At 39.1% G+C, this 18,106-nt stretch overlaps 1 protein-coding gene across 4 annotated transcripts in view; it reads right to left on the bottom strand.

Moving 5' to 3' along the window:
* The window catches only part of MKX (mohawk homeobox), a 74,936-nt gene that overhangs the window by 37,307 nt on the left and 19,523 nt on the right, over positions 1 to 18,106 (bottom strand). The window contains exon 5 of one of the 4 annotated variants that reach the window (XM_011949223.1): positions 9,970 to 10,135. The exons of the other annotated variants lie outside the window; for them this stretch is intronic. Coding sequence (XP_011804613.1) covers positions 10,083 to 10,135 — 53 coding nt within the window. The 3' untranslated portion in view covers positions 9,970 to 10,082. Of the gene's footprint in view, positions 1 to 9,969; positions 10,136 to 18,106 lie in introns of those variants that run through there. 4 annotated transcript variants of the gene reach the window in all.

Here is an 18,106-nt window from a genome sequence, read left to right as displayed (position 1 = left end):
TGTATTTTTAGTAGAGACGGGGTTTCACCGTGTTAGCCAGGATGGTCTCGATCTCCTGACCTCGTGATCCGCCCGTCTCGGCCTGCCAAAGTGCTGGGATTACAGGCTTGAGCCACCGCGCCTGGCCCAACCCCATCTCTTTTAAAATAAAAATATTAGCTGGCCATGGTGGCATGCTCCTGTAGTCCCAACTACTTGGGAGGCTGAGGCAAGAGAATCACTTGAACCCAGGAGGCACAGGTTGCAGTGAGCCAGGATCATGCCACTGCACGCCAGCCTGGGTGACAGAGGGAGATTTCGTTTCAAAAAATAATAAAAAAAAGTCGACTATATGCCAGATAATATGTCGGGTACCAGCGATGAATGAGACAGAATCTATACAGTTGGAACTCCATGTCTGCATCTGCAGATTCAACCAACAGTGAATTGAAAAATATTTGGAAAAAAAATAAACAATAAAAAATAGTAATACCGGTTGGGTGTGGTGGCTCACACCTGTAATCCCAGCACTTTGGGAGGCTGAGGCAGGTGAACCACCTGAGGTCAGGAGTTCGAGACCAGCCTGGCCAATATGGCAAAATCCCATCTCTACTAAAAATACAAAAAATTAGGCAGTTATGGTGGTGGGCACCTGTAATCCTAGCTACTTGGAGGCTGAGACAGGAGAATCACTTGAACCCAGGAGGCAGAGGTTGCAGTAAGCCAAGATCGTGCCACTGTACTCCAGCCTGGGTGACAAAGCAAGACTCTTTCTCCAAAGAAAAAAGTAAATAAATGAATAAATAAATAAACAACAATACAACAAAAAAACACAAATAAAAAAATACAGTTTACAATACAAAAAATATAAATTAAAAATAGCAACTATTTCCATAGCATTTCCATTGTATTAGGTACTATAACTGATATAGAGATGATTTAAAGGATACAGGGGGATGTGTGCAGGTCACATGCAAATACTATGACATTTTACATAAGAGACTTGAGCATCTGTGGATTTTGGTTGGTGGCAGAAGCAGGGTAAGTTCCTGGAACCAAGCCTCCCAAGATACGGAGGGACGACTGTACTGTAGGGTAGGCGACATTTAATGAGGGGAAAAAAACAGTTCTTTGCACTGATTTCTGGTAGGACTGGTAACAATAACAAAACAAGGGTGAGCTGATCTGAGGATGTGGCTCTGTTCCCCATGCGTGAGTGACCATGAAGACAGTAGGGCTTCCTGAAGATGAAGATTCTGTGCCCCTCTGGAGTGGGATTAAAGGGATATCAGCCAGTTTTAAGCCAAATGAAACTCTGACTTCCCTCTCAATGCCTCTTCTCTGAGTTGGAATAAAAGCCCTTTCCATAAATTTCCTCCCACCACCACCATTTGGCAAGCCCCATGACTCTAAGGCAGCGCTGTCAATAGAATTATAATGTGAGCTACATGCAAACCACGTAAGAAATTTAACATTTTCTAGTAGATGCACTTACAGTAGAAGAAAAAGATGAAAGTATTTTTAATAAAATATTTTATTTAACCCAATATATACAAAATAATATCATTTTAACATGTAATTAGTATAGAAATTATCAATGAGATATTTTCCATGCTTTCTTTTCTCATATATTTAAACGTATCTCAATTTAGACTAGTCATATTTCACGTGCTGGGTTGCCTCGTGTGGCTATTGGCTACCACATCGAACAGCACAATTCTAAGGGCTCTCTAGGCAGAATGAACAAGTGAACCACTCTGTGGGCTGTTCCTTAAATCTCATAGTGACATAGTGAATTCTGAGGATGCCTCAGAAGTACAGAGATATCATAGTTTCCTATAGAATTCCTGTGGAAGCAGAGATTCCTAGAATTGTCCTGCAATGAAAAAGTTGAAGATGAGCTAGGGCCTTATTTGTGGCCATGTACTTTGCTTCCTATTCTTGATCTCTGGTTTAAAGGAAGTTCCTCTTCTGGATTCATTACTGACTGGTCACAAGGACAGGATTCCTCCTCTCACCAGCTTATCTTTAGTTTCCACATTAGCATGAGAAGGACACACTCCCCGACGTGCTCCAATAGATCAATCAGAGAGTACGCTAAAGCCTAAGGCCCACAGAAGGGACTCCTCCTCTGGGGGCAGCATGGGCAGGGCCAATTCCCAATTTGAGAATTTCCACATTTTCCACACAACTTCAGAATTAGCAATGGGTCTAATTCCATTTCTGGTCTATCTCTAACTCCATACTTCTGCCAGTTTTTTATTTTTTATTTTGATTGATTGATTGATTGAGATAAAGTTTTGCTCTGTCACCCAGGCTGGAGTGCAGTGGTATGATCTTGGCTCACTGCAACTTCCACCTCCTGGGTTCAAATGATTCTTGTGCCTCAGCCTCCAAGTAGCTGGGACTAGAGGATGAGTCACTACACCCAGCTAATTTTTGTATTTTTAGTAGAGACGGGGTTTCACCATGTTGGCCAGACTGCTCTCAAACTGCTGACCTCAAGTGATCTGCTGCCTTAGCCTCCCAAAGTGCTGGATTACAGCCGTAAGCCACTGTGCTCAGCCAGTTTTTGTTTTTAAACACTTGTGCTTCCCAATTATATTTATAAGTCATATCATTGGACTGGCAAGAGTTTCCTTTAGAAACGTGTTCAATCTTAGCCTAATCATGTCATTACTTTTCAAGTAAGATGATCATAATTATTTTGTACTATCCAATCACAGGTATGAACAAAACTAGATGTGCTAGAATACTCAGACAACAGTGCTTTAAAGTCACAGACCATCAACAAGAAGAGAAGCTTTATCACTGGGAAAAGAATGCATCTCTCAGAATAACATAGCTTCAAACTTAAATCAAATTAAAAATATACTAATATTTTAAAACACTTCTTTCCTAAAAGCATGATCTACTTTTAAAATACTATTTTATATCATTATTTATTCTTATTTCATAATTGTCACTTTTTTACTTTTTATTTTTTCTTCCTTTCCTTCTTTCCTTTCTTTCTCTCTCTCTCTTTCTTTCTTTCTTTCTTTCTTTCTTTCTTTCTTTTTCTTTCTTTCTCTCTCTCTCTCTTTCTCCCCTTCCTTCCTTCCTTCCATCCTTCCTTCTCTCTCTCTCTCTCTCTTTCTTTCTTTCCTTCCTCCCTTCCTTCTTTTCTTTCTTTTAATTTTCTTTTTTTGTGTGGGGGGGGGTCTTGCTTTATTGTCCAGGCTGCAGCGCAGTGGCACAGTCATAGCTCACTACAGCCTTGAACTCCTGGGCTCAAGTGACCCTCCTGCCTCAGCCACTCCCCAGTAGCTGAAACTACAGGCGCCCACCACCATGTTCAGCTAATTTTTAAAACTTTTTTTTTATAGAGATGGGGTCTCGGTATGTTGCCCAGGCTGGTCTTGAACTCCTAGCCTCAAGCAATCCTCCTGCTCTTGGGTGCTGGGATTATAGGCATGAACAACTGTGTCCATCCTTCACTTTTTCTTATAAAACAGTTATCATTTTCCATAAAGGACAAGAAGCAGGTAGACTATAAGCATGAACCAAGGTAGATTTTTGCTGGATCAACTGACCTGTTTTCTTTTTTCCTAGAAGCTTCCATATCACTCCCTGCTTCTACACTGGCCAGGTGAAGGGGACAGGCAGGACCATAAGCATGGGATCCCGTGGTGCCCCACACCAGCTGTTCTGGCTTGGATACAGCTCTGGAGTGGTCAAAAGAGCGCTCTGTCCCTAATCATCAACTCTGCTCCAAAGAGGAACCTGAGTAAAGCTCTAAGCTCACAGATCCAAGAAAACCAGTCACTCCCATTGCTGTCTTCGAATGGGATTCTAAAGCCAGGGGGGTGATGTTTTAGGGAATCCTTGAAACTCCTACAATTATAAACAGGTGTGTATGAAGAAAATAAACTATCATTTAATGTCCCAAACACCTTATACGGAAGGGGAAGGGGACCTAGAAAGCTCCTTAAGTTTGCTTAGCATCTCAATAAGTGATCTGAGCATGGAACAGAGTTTGGGAGTTGAAGCTGGAGAGACCTGGGTTACACTACAGGTAAAGAACATGGGATTTTGAGGCAACTGGGGATTAGGAGGTAACAGGAAAGGGTGGGAGGGGGAAGAGTAGAGCCAGTGAGGTGCTGTGAGGCTGGAGACCCTGGGAGATGAAGCAGGCAGGGAAGATTCCCATGTTGGAGTGGCCAAAGGGCACTAAAGAATGAAGACAAGTAGTGCTCTGTAGGAAATCATATAAACTGCTGTGCCCAGGCACAGTGGCTCAGGCCTGTAATCCCAGCACTTTGGGAGGTTGAGCGGGGAGGATTGCTTGAGGCCAGGAGTATGAGACCAAACACAGCAAGACCCCGTCTCTACAAATAAAAAGTTAGCAAGGTGCAGTGGTGAATGCCTGTGGTCCTAGCTACTGGAGAAGCTGAGGTGGGAGGACGGCTTGAGCCCAAGAGCTCAAGGTGGCAGTGAGCCGTGATCGTGCCATTGCACTGCAGCCCGGGTGACAGAGCAAGGCTCTGTCTCTAAAAAAAAGCAATAATAAAGTCATACGAATTGCTGTGATAGAAGGTCCTCCTTCACTCCCTCTGAATTTTCCTTCAAGTGTACCACGTGCACAGGCTTTCTGAGAGTGGGGATCTTCTGGCATTTGAGGAAGGGAGTACATTTCACATCTGAATCCACGCGATGCGGAACAGGGAGCACATATGTGCAATGGCAACACAACTCATGCACCAAATGTACCATATGCTTAGAAGACAGAGCCCTTGGGCATCTCTAGAAGTCTTCAGAAGTGTCCGACTTTCCATAGTGTGCAATCAAGTATCTATGGGATTGTTATTTAGATGGAAAGGATCAGAGATACCCTTGTTGCCATCCGGGCTACACAACAGTGTCTATGTGTTTATGGGGGTTTAAGGGGGTGGATGTGCATTTTTATGAAGAAGGATCCAAAGCTTTTTACCCAATTTTTAAAGCAGTCCATGTACAAAAGGAAGTTAAGAGTCACTGCTTTAGAGAGTTCTATTCTGTAAATGATTTTTTTTTTTTTATTTTGAGTTGACTTAACCAGGATGGAAAACACAGTAAAATCGAGTGGAAAGAACCCGAACCAGGAGCTTAGAGACTTAAATTTTCTTTCTGGCTCTGCCATTAAGTAGCTGTGCAAGAGTTGATCACTCCCTCCCACCCTGCGTGAAAGCAGGAATAATTATCCTTATTTTTACCTCATAGAGTTATAATGAGGATCAAATAAAATAACAGATGTTCAGGTACTTTCTAAGCAATACAACATAAGATATTATTAGATCTAATCTGGCATTAGATTTGCTAATCTAATACCAGAATAGTAAGTACAAAAATGACCTTAGTAAAAATATTTTTACTATTCAATCGTAGATATTATCCCCTCTTCTTGCCATAATAAACAATGGTGTTCTGCTTTAGATGATATTTTCATCATATATCCAACATTTGGAGTTTCACTGTGTTCTGGCCTCACTTTACAACTTCTATTTTGTGACTTTTCTTACCTCTCGCCTGCTCCTCCGTAGGCGAGTACAGCAAATTTGTGCAAAGACAAAAAAAAAAAAAAAAAAGAGGCTTTGCTTGCTTTTTCTCTGCATGGCAACAGGCATGACATTTGATCTGACACAGGGATTAAGTCATTCATGAGTAGAGCCCAAAGGGAGGAACAGCTCTAAAAAAACAACCAGGTTCACTGGTACTACAACATCCAGAAATTCATAGTCGCTTCTGCTACAGTTATAATTTGCAGTCTGTCTGGCACTGAGAAATCCAACTGCAGTCTCTGTGGTTTAAATAAAACGTATGTAGAGCAGCTTGGAGCCATGTTTTAAAATGTTCCATGTTATTTTAGCTCAAGGACAAGCTTTTAAAAATTAAAAAAACCTTTGGCCTTAATGATAGATTAAAAGTGAAAGTTGTTTTAAAGGAATGCCATTGAGTCCCACTGTTGGAGAAAGCACTTGACTTTTTTAAAATTAATTATTCTCTTAAAGTAACAATCTTCATTAATATAGGATGATCAAAAACAGAGTATGCACTTCCTCACCAAGACAACATTTTTGTGGTTTTCAAACTATGGTAGTCACAGTTCGCCCACTTAGTATTATATTTTCCAGTGATTTCAGTTATATTTTACAACCAGGATGCAATATTTTAGTAGCCGTTACTGCTGACACAATGACAGACTCAACCAAAGGAAGTTGATTTGGCTGGTTAACATTAAATGTAAGAAAAACTCAGTATCTTAGAACCTAAACTTACGAAACAGAAGTGGACTTATGCTGCACATATAACAAAACGATTTACGGCAAGATTAGTTTAAAACACCAAGTGTCTGGGCTGTCCTTAAACCTTGATTAGATGTAAACCTTTTGTTTTTGAAATGTATCTATTCTGAAAATCAAGGCGCAACTTTATTTTCTGTGGATTTACAGAGTGATGTGAAGTAAAGGGTATAAGTCAAATTTACAGGCAGGGGCAGTGACTGAGGACCTGGACCCCAGACCCCAGGCAGGGTCTCTCTTCCTTTCCTGCCTTTGGCAATCTGAGACCACTCAGATTTTTAGGCCATAAGAAAGAATTCGACTGCAGTCCTGTGTTCTTAACAGACTTGCTGTCCCTTTCAAAGGAGCAGCTCTCCCTATTAATAAGGAGCCTGTAACCCTTGTTCCATGCAATTGCTGTACTTTCCTTTATCATAGTTTTGGCCTCAATGGCCCTCAGGAGAATTGCTGCGGGCAGATGCTTGCTTTGCCCTGGACAATCTGTTATGTTGCTAGAGTCCCTTTCCTCTCTACAGAGATATTGAATGTCCCCTCCTGGGATTCTAAGACCAAAATGCCACTGGCCTGTGCTACAGAGAAGGCTCGGTCCTAATGGCATTCTCTCCAGCCTCAAATGCTCACAGTGGCACTCTGGGAGAAAGGATCTGAAGTAAGACGAAGGAAGGATGAAATAAATTCTAGACTGAAGGCTGTTACTGAAGATGAGGGTGCTATGTGGCTGATCCTAATCTTCTAGAATGAGGAAAGGATTAGGGTGGCCCGGAGAAGGCAAGGAGTCTCCCTGCAAACTCTCTCACACAGTTAATCCCCTCAGAGATTTAGAAATTCTGCTTTCAAAATTCCCTGTGGGAAATGAGGATAATAAGGTACCTACTTCGTAGGGTATTATGAGGATTGAGTAAGAAAATACATGTAGGGTGCTTAGTGCAGTGCCTGGCACAGGGATCCCCAGCTATTTTTGTCATTATTATGCCCTGGTATAAGCTATTTTGATGGTGCTGTTTTCATACTTCACTGACGTCAGCTGCCTGAGATGAGGACCTGTCGTTATCGATTGACAGATGGAAAACCACTTACTCCGGAAGACTGAAGGGCAGACAGAGGACCTATGGGATGGGCTGGGGGCTGGGCATAGCATAAAGACATAGGTTGCTCTGGGCATAGTGGGAAAAAAAGATAGAGGAAGACTTATAAAAGCGGGTAGAAGGATCTGTCAAAAATAAACTGCCATCTTTTCCCAGGATTGTTAAAAAGTAAAAGATAGTGCTGAAGAACGTTTTAGAGTCAAACAGATATGAGTTCAAATCACAGTTCTGCAACATCTCAGCTTATATGAGCACATTCTGCTATTTAAGTCTGTTCCTTTGTCCTTAATATAAGGATAATAATATGTACATCATAGACTTATTGTAAAGACTAACTAAAATAATATCTGCAAGTGTAGCACATAGCACAATGCCAGGCACATAGGAAGTGCTTGATAAATAGCAGCCATTATTATGTGTCATAAACATTCATAATGCCATGGAGAATAATCTAGCCAGATACCTTAGAAGCACACTGTCAGGCTACTAGGGAGGCTGAGATGGGAGGATCACCTGAGCCCCAGGAGGTTGAGGCTGCAGTGGGTCATGATCATGCCACTGCACTTCAGCCTGGGTGACAGAGTGAGACTCTGCACCCCCCCCCAAAAAAAAAGCACACGTCAATTGCCTGATGCTAGCCTGCATGTGAAAATGCCTACTTCATGTTATGAGATAAAATACAAATAACCTTAAGGAAAGCAAGATTGACTGAATGGATAAAGAGAACACATGTTTTCTGTGCTCATGTGTAAATAATTATGCAAATTTCAACTAACTTATTTAGACAGGATTTGATTACTCCATTTATAGATTAGCCATACCAAAAGCATTTGAAGCAGTACATTTTTTATGCTTTATAATTATAAGCTCACACTCATCATAATGTTAATTGTCTAAACATTTGTGGCTGTACAGGCAAAACCTTACCCAAATCCCGCTGCCGCATGATCTATGCTGGGGTAGAAGAATTTTGCCCTCATGACTTTTCAACCTGGTGTTACATCTGTTAATATGTTACGTTCCATGTTAAAAGGAACTATACAGATGTAATTAAGATGATCAATCAGTTGACCTTAAATAGGAAGATTATCTGGATGGGCTTGATGTAATTACATGAACTCTTAAATGCAGAGCTTTTTCCTGGGGGAATGCAGGGGGAGAAGTCAGAGAAATTCAAGCCTGAGAAAGAGGAGGCCACAGGGAAGGGAGCTGGGCAGCCTCTAGAAATTGAGAGGCAAGGAAATGTGGATCTCAGTCCCATAACCACAAGAAAATGAGCTGTGCCATTGGCCTGGATAAGTTTGTACGTGGGTTCTTTCTTAGAGCCCAGAATGACTGACAACCTTGATGTCATCCTGGTGAGACCCTGAGCAGAGAACCCAGCTATGCCATGCCAGACGTCCGACCTCCAGAACTGTGGGCTTATAAGTGGGTGCTGTTTTGAACTACAAATTTGTGATGATTTGTTATGCGGCAAGAGAAAACTAATACATATGCATAAAAACTGTTCTCTGATTTAAAATTCTAGTCATCAGTTTTCAACCTGACATTGTTAATGAATTCAGAAACCACATACTGCATTCCTGACTGCTGCATGCAAGCTGTCTGTTCCTGGCCATGTAGGTGCCATGATCTCAGGCCGGACGTCTGGCACTTCTTTTGCCCTTCTTAGTTGCAGAGGCTTCACTTAATATTGTTCATAGAATATGTGTGTGGAGATGATGCTGCCCATCACCATCTCCAACAGGATATACAGAAACATCGGAAAAGAAAACCCTTCAAATTCCCAAATTCCCAGGGAAAGCCTGGTGGAGGAGTATGCTGCAATTGTTTGCTAGAAATTAGGTCTGGACATTTGCTGTTTATGATTTTTGCCCAGTGGCGAGATCAACTAGTGATAACATGTAAAACTCAAGCTCATCGGAGTGATTTTAGCACCTTAAAGGATGAACCAGAGAACTAGGTCTATAATTCAGGGAAAGACCCATGCAGCATAACAGGGACTGCCTAACACAATGACGATAAGTGCCCTGCAAGCAAAGAACTCTAGAAATGTTAGTTACTCCACTGAAAGCTTGCTGCTCTTGGAAAGATCTTGGGAACAGTGGCTTATTTTAAATTTGTTACTATGTAAGCATCACAGTTTCCTCCTGCTGACAGATGAACAATCAAACTTATTTCTGAAGGAAGAAAGAAAACTCATAGAAAAATAGTCTATGGTCAGTTCACCACTGCTCAGGGACGTAGAAGTATGGTGAAATACTCAGTCAGCTCATTCACAGTTGAACAAACCAAGGAAGAATCTAATGCTCTGAGCAAAGACAATGCACTGTATTATTATTAAGAAGAAGAAATAATAATGAAGGTATTAGGGGAAAGCAAAACTACATTGACATTTTCACAATAAGCCAAATATGCAAATTTAAATATGTACTTCATTGATATGTTTTCAAAATATGATAATCTTCTCCCTCCCATGGTTTTGTTTTATTTTGATGTATAATTTTAGACAATTATAGCCAATTATAGTCAATAATATTTAGTCAATTTGTAGCACTAGCTGAAAATTATTCAAATAACCCAAGTACAAAAGGGTAAAAAAGCAATATGAAGCATATGATATTTAACGCTCCATTAATTGATAATTTTGCTTGAAGGAACTATATATTGCAAGAAGGAGTGAAATTCTCAGCTCCTTGTTTTACTTTAAAAAATCCCAGCAGTCCGCACTCAAACAAAACACCAAGTTTTCCACTGGAAGAACAAAAATAAAAGTCAGGTCTAGCATGCTACATGCTTAATGACACAGTAAAACAGTATCCACCTGGACTCCAGTCACGTTTCAAAAGTACAGTAGAGATTAGGTGCATAACTGCCAAGTAATAATATACCATGTTATAATTATGGCATTTTTTATTTAACTAAATTATATTTATCTCTTTATTCAAGCACCATAGTTGAGGAAGTCTTACCTATCACAATGCATCATGTTTATGTAAATGAAACCTACCAGGAATGTTGCAACAGTTTCCACTGCTCCACTGTGTGCACAGTTACTCTGTATTTATTATTCATTGATATTCAGAATCTATGCTTAATTTTGAATGTGTGCAAATTCTCCATAAAACCTCAGAAGTAAAGAAGACATCTTTTACCACAAAATCATTTGTTAAAAGTCTATGTTATAGAATTACCCTTTAAGAGGGGGTACTGAATAAGCTTTATTAATTTCTCCCTTGAAATCTCATTAAATTGCAAAATGTAAATTTGAAAACAAATACATGCTTAATGGGGCTCAAAAACAATAAGTTACCACTGCCAAGTCAGAAAAGTTGAGAAATTCATGGAAAGGAAAATACATATGGCATCAAGTTGGTGCGAAAATCCAAACAGGGAACCGCAACTCAAAACAGGTGGAGGGCAAGACCGTGGAGAGTGTGAGTTGCCTCTCCCAAAAGGGCACAGATGTTCCAAGTGCACAGTTCACAGAGAATAAGTGGCCTACCAGGGGAATCGAGAAGGTTATCAGATACGAGACAGCTGTCAGAAGAGCTAGGGCATACCTCTTCCTCCCATCTGAGTCCACAGAGAGCTTTCGGGGTCATCTAACCCCAGGATAAAGCTGCTACAAATACTCTTTAAATAGGTTAGGGGACCTGTCTAAGGGGGTTCCTAGAAAAGGCTTTAAGGCCATTAAGAGGTACAGAGTAGAGATTCTAGTAACTTCTGATCTCTACAGGGATCATAGCTGCTACGACAAATGAATGATAAGATAAAAAAGATGTTCTTGGAGAATAAAAATAAGATACCCAACTTAAAAGAAAAACTGCAGTAGAAAAGTTGATTTATAGGGCCAGGCATGCTGGCTCCCATCTGTCAATCTCAGAACTTTGGAAGGCCAAGGTAGCAGGACTGCTTGAGGCCATGAGTTTCACAGCAGCCTGGGTAACATAGTAAGATTCCCATCTCAACAAAAAGTTTTAAAAATTAGCGGGGCATGGTGGCACATGCCTGTAATCCCAGCTACTCTGGAGGCCCAAGATAGGAGGATCATTTGAGCCCAGGAGTTTGAGGCTGATGTGGGCTATGATTGTGCCACTGCACTCCAGCCTGGGCAACAGAGGGAGATCCTGTCTCAAAAAAAAAAGAAAAAATTAGAGAGAGAGAGAAAGAAAAAAAAAAGTTGATTAAAGAATGAATGGGGGAAGAGTTAAAGACCAAATTATTAATAATAATCTGGAAGATAAAGCAGAAACTGTTCAGAAAATGTAGAAAGATGAGAAACGTAAGAGGAAAAGTAAAGAACCAAGGAATCTCAGGCTAAGATCCTTTCACAGGTTAATTATTTTAAACTTTCAAGGCATCAGGAAGAGCTAATCTTTACTTTATTTAAAATTTCCTAGAGTAGAAAAAGATAAAATATGTTCCGGCTCATTCCATAAGCCTAGCATAACTTTAATACTAAAACTGTGCAAGGAGACCATTAGAAAAAAAAAAAAAGAAAGCTAAAGACAAATCTCAGTTAAGAATTTCAGTGCAAAATTATTAAATAATATGTTAATAAATGCAATCCAGAAATATATTAAAAGAATATTATCTTGATATGGAATAAAAATTTTCCCAAGAATTCAAGGATGATTAAGCATTAGGAAATGTACTTCTGTAAATAACTTAAATAGATTATTTAAAAGAGGACAACTAGATGACAATCTTAAAAACTATATAAATAGCAGTTTGTTGTAAATGCAATGACCTATTCAGTTAAGTGTATGGTTAGGGAGATATCTTATTAAATAATCTAGGAATGGAAAGAGAAAGCCTTAACTCAATAAAGTGATTACACAAGAAACCTTCTGCAAACATTATACTCAATGGTAAAATATAAGACAAATTCTCATTAATGTGTGTTATTACTGCTGTGAGTCAATGATGTTTTGTAGGACCTGGCCAACATGATACAATAAATGGAGGGAGGAAGGAAGGGAAAGAAAAAGAGAGTAAATACACAAAACTTACTATTTGAAGATAAGATACTTGTGTACTTGAACAATGGAACTAGATATAAGAAAAATATGCAAAATGCAACAGCTTTCCTGTATATCAATTATAGCTATTATTGAAAAGAACTCAACTGCAATAGAAACGATAAGAACAACAAATAAAAAACCAGAAATTAACATAATGAGAAATATGCCAACCCTATATAAATAAAACTATAAAAATTAACGACTGTCATAAAAGATGACCAGAATAAATGGAGAAATCTGCCATGCCCTCAGTGGGAAGATTTGATATAAATATCATGGACAAAAATATTCCCCAAACTAACATATAGAGTCAATGAAATCCCAAATTAACTTCTAACAAGATTTTTAAAAATAGAATTATCAAACTTATTCTAAAGTTCTACTAGAAAAATAAATTCAAGGACCAAGATGAGAATATTTTGAAAAAAAAAAACTGAAAGTAGACAGACCCTGTCATACATCAAAATGGACAATAAAAATACAGTCACGAAAATGGTATCCTGTTCTATTCACAATAGCAAACACATGGAACCAACCCAAATGCCCATCAATGATAGACTGGATAAAGGAAATGTGGTACATATACACTATGGAATACTATGCAGCCATAAAAGGAATGTGATCATGTCCTTTGCAGGGTCTTGGATGGAGCTGGAAACCATTAGCCTTGGCAAACTAATGCAGGAACAGAAAACCAAACACAGCATGTTCTCTCTTATAAGTGAGAGATGAATAATGAGAACATGTGGACACAGGGAGGGTAACAACACACACTAGGGCTTGTCATGGGGGGTCCAGGGCTAGGGAGAGCATCAGGAAAAATAGCTAAATCATGTTGGGCTTAATACCTAAGTAAGGGGTTGACAGGTGCAGCAAACCACCACAGCACACGTTTACCTACGTAACAAATTTACACATCCTGCACATGTGTCCCAGAACTTAAAATAAAAAGGAAATAAAATGTTATGCTATTAATATATCTTATAGTTTGATAGAATACAATAGAGTCCAGAAATAGGTATACATATAAAGGAAGTCAATATATAATAGGGGTAGCATTTCAAATCAATAAGGAAAGGTAGAAGTATTCAGTAAAATGTGTTGGGACAATTGGTTGTTCATTTAGTGGAGAAAAAAGTAGTCTGATCACGATCTCATAATTTACAAAAATAAATTGTAGGTAGATTATAAGTATATAATATGTACTTAAAAATGTCAGAAAATATACTTCTGATAAAAATTATCAGAAAAAGTAAAACACAGCATACTTTTATAATCTTGGGAGAGATCTCCTAAAAATGACACATGACATAAGGCAAACATTGCCAGATATAAACACGTGACATCTACCCTCTTGGCCTCCTATCCCATGCTCAGGGCCCAACACCCCCACAGGGCAGAGTCCTTTATCTGCCACCAGGGAGGTTTACTGGTGCCACGCTCCCCAGTGCTCTTTTGCAACGTCCCTGTCTTGTGGCTCAGAGCCCAAGTTCTGTTCTAACAGAGACATTGTGATATGCATTTAGCTATGACTTTCTATCAACTGTGGGCTTCCTTGTCTCCCTATGCATTGCACAGAATTGCACTCTGTCAGAGGTGTAAGGTACTTATGGATTATCTTGTCATATATCTTCGTTTTACAGCTAAAGGAACAAAAGCCATGATTAATAAAGGGACTTGCCTTAGAACACACACCCAGTTGCTAACAGATCTGGCCAATACACAGAGCTGCTGATTTCTGAGGCACTGCTCTCTGCTCTATCCACATTATAGCTTCCTGTGGTCCCATCTACAGGTGGAAAATTTCATGTAGTTAAGGAGGCTGGCTGGAGAGAAAACTGGGGCCCTGCAAAGTCATTTTCCAAATCACAAGTTGACGCAGCAGGAACTTTACTATAATCAAAATATACATTTGATGTGTATTGCTTCAAGCCAGCCTCTGCCCAGACCTTTATGCTGTCATTTTAATGAAAGCAGCTGAGAGACAAGGTGAGGTCAAACATAGCACAGACGGGTCATATGCCTCTACGGTTCTTCTCTGAGCTTCCTATGAGCATTTCACCGAGTCTGTGTGTGTTAGGGGGTGGGGATTAGAATGGAATTTAAGGGTTGGTAATATGTCGTGAAATCATAAAGTTGAGCTTTTTTATATTTTCCTAATGAGAGGAAAGTTATTGTAACTATAAACTAAATTTTACTGCTTCAATCATAGTAACCATGAAATAGTCCTCGAACACCTTTCAAGATAGTTGAGAATTACTATTCCAGATGATTTATGTTTATACTTTTCCAAGCACATTTTAAGAAAAATATATACATACAAAATCTTCTGAAAGAAAAAAGTACACAGTTGAAAGAAAAAAGTACACAGTTAGATAAGCTAGAGTCCCCATGAGCTGCCGCATAAATATGAATTGGTGCCATATTTCTAAAAAGGTCTAAAATAAATGAACCCAGGAGACAACATCAAAACTAAAACAAGACCAGTTGCACTAGTGACAAGGTTATGAAGAAACTCCTTGACCCATCTGGATAGATTTAGCACTCAGAAGAGAATTCTAGGAGAGCAAAATATAGTAAGATTAGATGCAACCAAAACAGTGATAAGAAAAAATGGAAAACAATCGTATCATTCAATCTTGGTTGCAAATTAGCAAAGGGTGTGTGGACTCTAACAGCAGCCACAATATTGCAACCATCCAGTTTCCTGCTAGGCTCAGGCATCACAGCAAAGACACTTGGCACCAAATAGCTTCTGGCTAGGAATTTTACATTTAGAAATGTAAGCCCCAGTAACATTGAAGGAATTCTCTTCCTTGCCAGATAGCCATCCTCTTGCTCTGAAGCCATGTGACATACCACTTTGCCTTTTTGTGCATCTGTTGTCTACATCAGTGTAGAAACTGGGAGGAGAGACTCTGAATTTTGGCCCTTAGCAAAAGGGTACATTTTAGTATCATGACAGTCTTGGCAGAACAGGGCATTCTTACTTGAAATGTCTCTGCCATACTGGGAGATTTGTTCACCATCACCTGAGACTGGCTGGGCTGAAGGGACTATCAGTTCTTAATACACAGGCAACTATGTGAAAACTTAAGAAGCAAGCTGCTTCTTGGAAATATCACTTTATGAATGGTTGTCTCTGACCACCTTTCAGCATTTTAAAAGGTTTCATTTTCGTTTGAGTTCTGCTTTTCCATTTTAATTTTGTATTACTAAAATATTCCTCTCTAAATCACATTGTAAAAAAGTTCTCTTTATTTAAATGAAAACTGATCAAAATTTTCATTTAAAACAAATACAGCACACACAAAAAACAAAATTGTGTGTTTTTGGACCAACAGTGACCAAAAAATGAACACAAAGTGACCAAAAAGTGAACACAGTGTGTAAAAGATGTATATCTTCATCACTGTATCAAAGACACACAAAAGTACTGAAGTCAGTGGGCAAGGGGCAGTTTTTACCCCTATCTGCAGTCCAGCAATTCTGAAAGACATGAAAAAAGTGCTTAAGAGAATCGTGGCCCATTGCTAAGGTGCTACCCAAGTCCATGAGCCTGTGAAATCTAAACTTCAATTTTGCTTTTTTTGGTTGCATGACCTGAGCAAATGCTAAAAGTGAATTTCACCCTGTAGCACCTCCTACTGGGCTTGGAAAAAGTTACTGACTCACTTTGGGGAAGACTCCAAACTGCTGAAAGTAGAGTGGTGTTGCTGCTTGAAACTGAGACTAATCTATCTCCCCAAAACCACTTTCCAACTGGGCTGTTATCCCTCAAATTGTTTCTGGCCACTTCCTGGTAATAACTTCAATGTCTCCAGCGTTATGTACAAGGCGGAGGGGAGATGCCACTGATCATCTTCAAAAGTGACCTTGTTTTTCCAACTATGTTCAATTTCTATTACTGCTACTACTACTACTACTACACGCATACACATACACACACACACTCATACACATACACACCGCAGAAACCTTTGGCCACCAGTATTAATGCTGTGGGATCTTCTGCAAACGATTTCTATTTCCCATAATAACCAAAGATGATCCCTAGGTACTGTATCGCTATTACAACCCACAATTTATAATATCAACTTGTGTAAAAACCTTTCCACTCTAGCTATTACAACAGAGAAATTTTTAGAAAGGCACACACAGCTACTCCAAGTTCTCAAAAGTTCAACACTAATGATTTAAGTATTTTTTAAGTAAAAGTCATTTAAGTGCCTGAAGCTGCCAAAAATTGTTAGAGTTACTATACAAAGGATCAGGATCACATCTCCAAGCACCAGAGTAACTCATAGCCAAAAGTGAACATTTTCAGGGCCTTGTATAGAGGCCAAAGCAATTTCCTAACCTGAAAAATATGGGATTGATCTGGAAGATCCCTTAAAAGCTGATTGCTGGATTTACAAAAATCCCTGACTATTTACCTGTTTAGTACAATGAAACAGAGAAATTGGGTAACAGAAGCCGTCAAAGAGGAAAGAGAGAAAAAGTTCATTACGCAGCTGTTGTTTAAACACACCACCCTTCATTTAAACTGAAAACTGAGAAAAATATTCAAATTTTGTGAAGGAAATGGGCAAAGTGAACACATTTATTATTACATTTTTTCACTTCCTCAAAACTCACAATTATAAATGATATCATTTATAATGGAAAACAAGAAACCAGGCTTCCAAAATTAAAAGTACCAAAACTCTGGACTGGAAGAAAGCACATATTTACCCTGTGTAAAAATTCTGTTACATCAACAAGACAAATTTTAACCCAGAAAAATACCTGCTTAATTTTAGAAACAAAATAGGGAGACAGAAGGGAAAAAACTAACTGCAACTAACAAAAAAAAAAAAAAAAGAAGAAGAAGAAGGAAGAAAAGAAACCACCTCCATATTCATTGGGCTATCTTCATTAAATAGAATGTCTTGTTGTTTTCACAGACAGTAAATCTTTTTGAAATTCTTTTTAATCTTAGGCCACAGAAGCGTCAATGGATCTTATTTGGTCTTGTCAGTGTATAAAGCGTTTACAAACCTAACTAAATATAGAATTAATGGTAGTTAAGCATTTATATTCCTTATATATAGGAGAAGAAAAAAAAAAGGACCCCTTTATGCCAGCTTTGAGTTTGGCTTGATTTTTTACGACTTATTTAGAAGCCCTAGGGAATGAGAAAGCCTCTAAATGGAAATACTGACACAGTCTTAAATATAGTGACATGAACAAGGACTTCTATGAAGCTGCCCCAGGATGTGACTGACCACTGAAGCAAGTCTGAAATGCACTGAGTATCAGAAAGTCAAATATGATCGATTTGCTGATAAGTATCAGTAGAACAGTAACGCCAAAATACAGAGAATGGCTTTGCAAGATCAAAATTTCAGGTTGGTAACTTGTTCTTAACAGGAAAATATCAAAAATGTACGGGATCTTTGCTCCTGCAAATGGAGGAGAGAGAAAGTGTAAAATTTCTGTATGGACTTTCTCCTAGTCTCATATGCAGCTAAAAATAGTCATTCTTAAAAAGTCACAACTTTGACTTAGGGTTCTTGTCAACCCTGACAGTAAGTTGTCAACCCTGACAGTAAAGGTGGCAGCAGGGTTTAAATGAGTGGATTTAGATCTGTGCTTTATTTCTTAAGTCTCACCTCCAAGGCTATGTATGGTACTAGGTAAACAATAAATCCCACTC

Source organism: Colobus angolensis, unplaced genomic scaffold (genome assembly GCF_000951035.1).
Source record: "Colobus angolensis palliatus isolate OR3802 unplaced genomic scaffold, Cang.pa_1.0 Scaffold293, whole genome shotgun sequence".
NCBI classification, from domain to species: Eukaryota; Metazoa; Chordata; class Mammalia; order Primates; family Cercopithecidae; genus Colobus; species Colobus angolensis.
The sequence above is the reverse complement of the archived record's forward strand: the minus strand, read 5'-3'. Positions and strand labels throughout refer to the sequence as shown.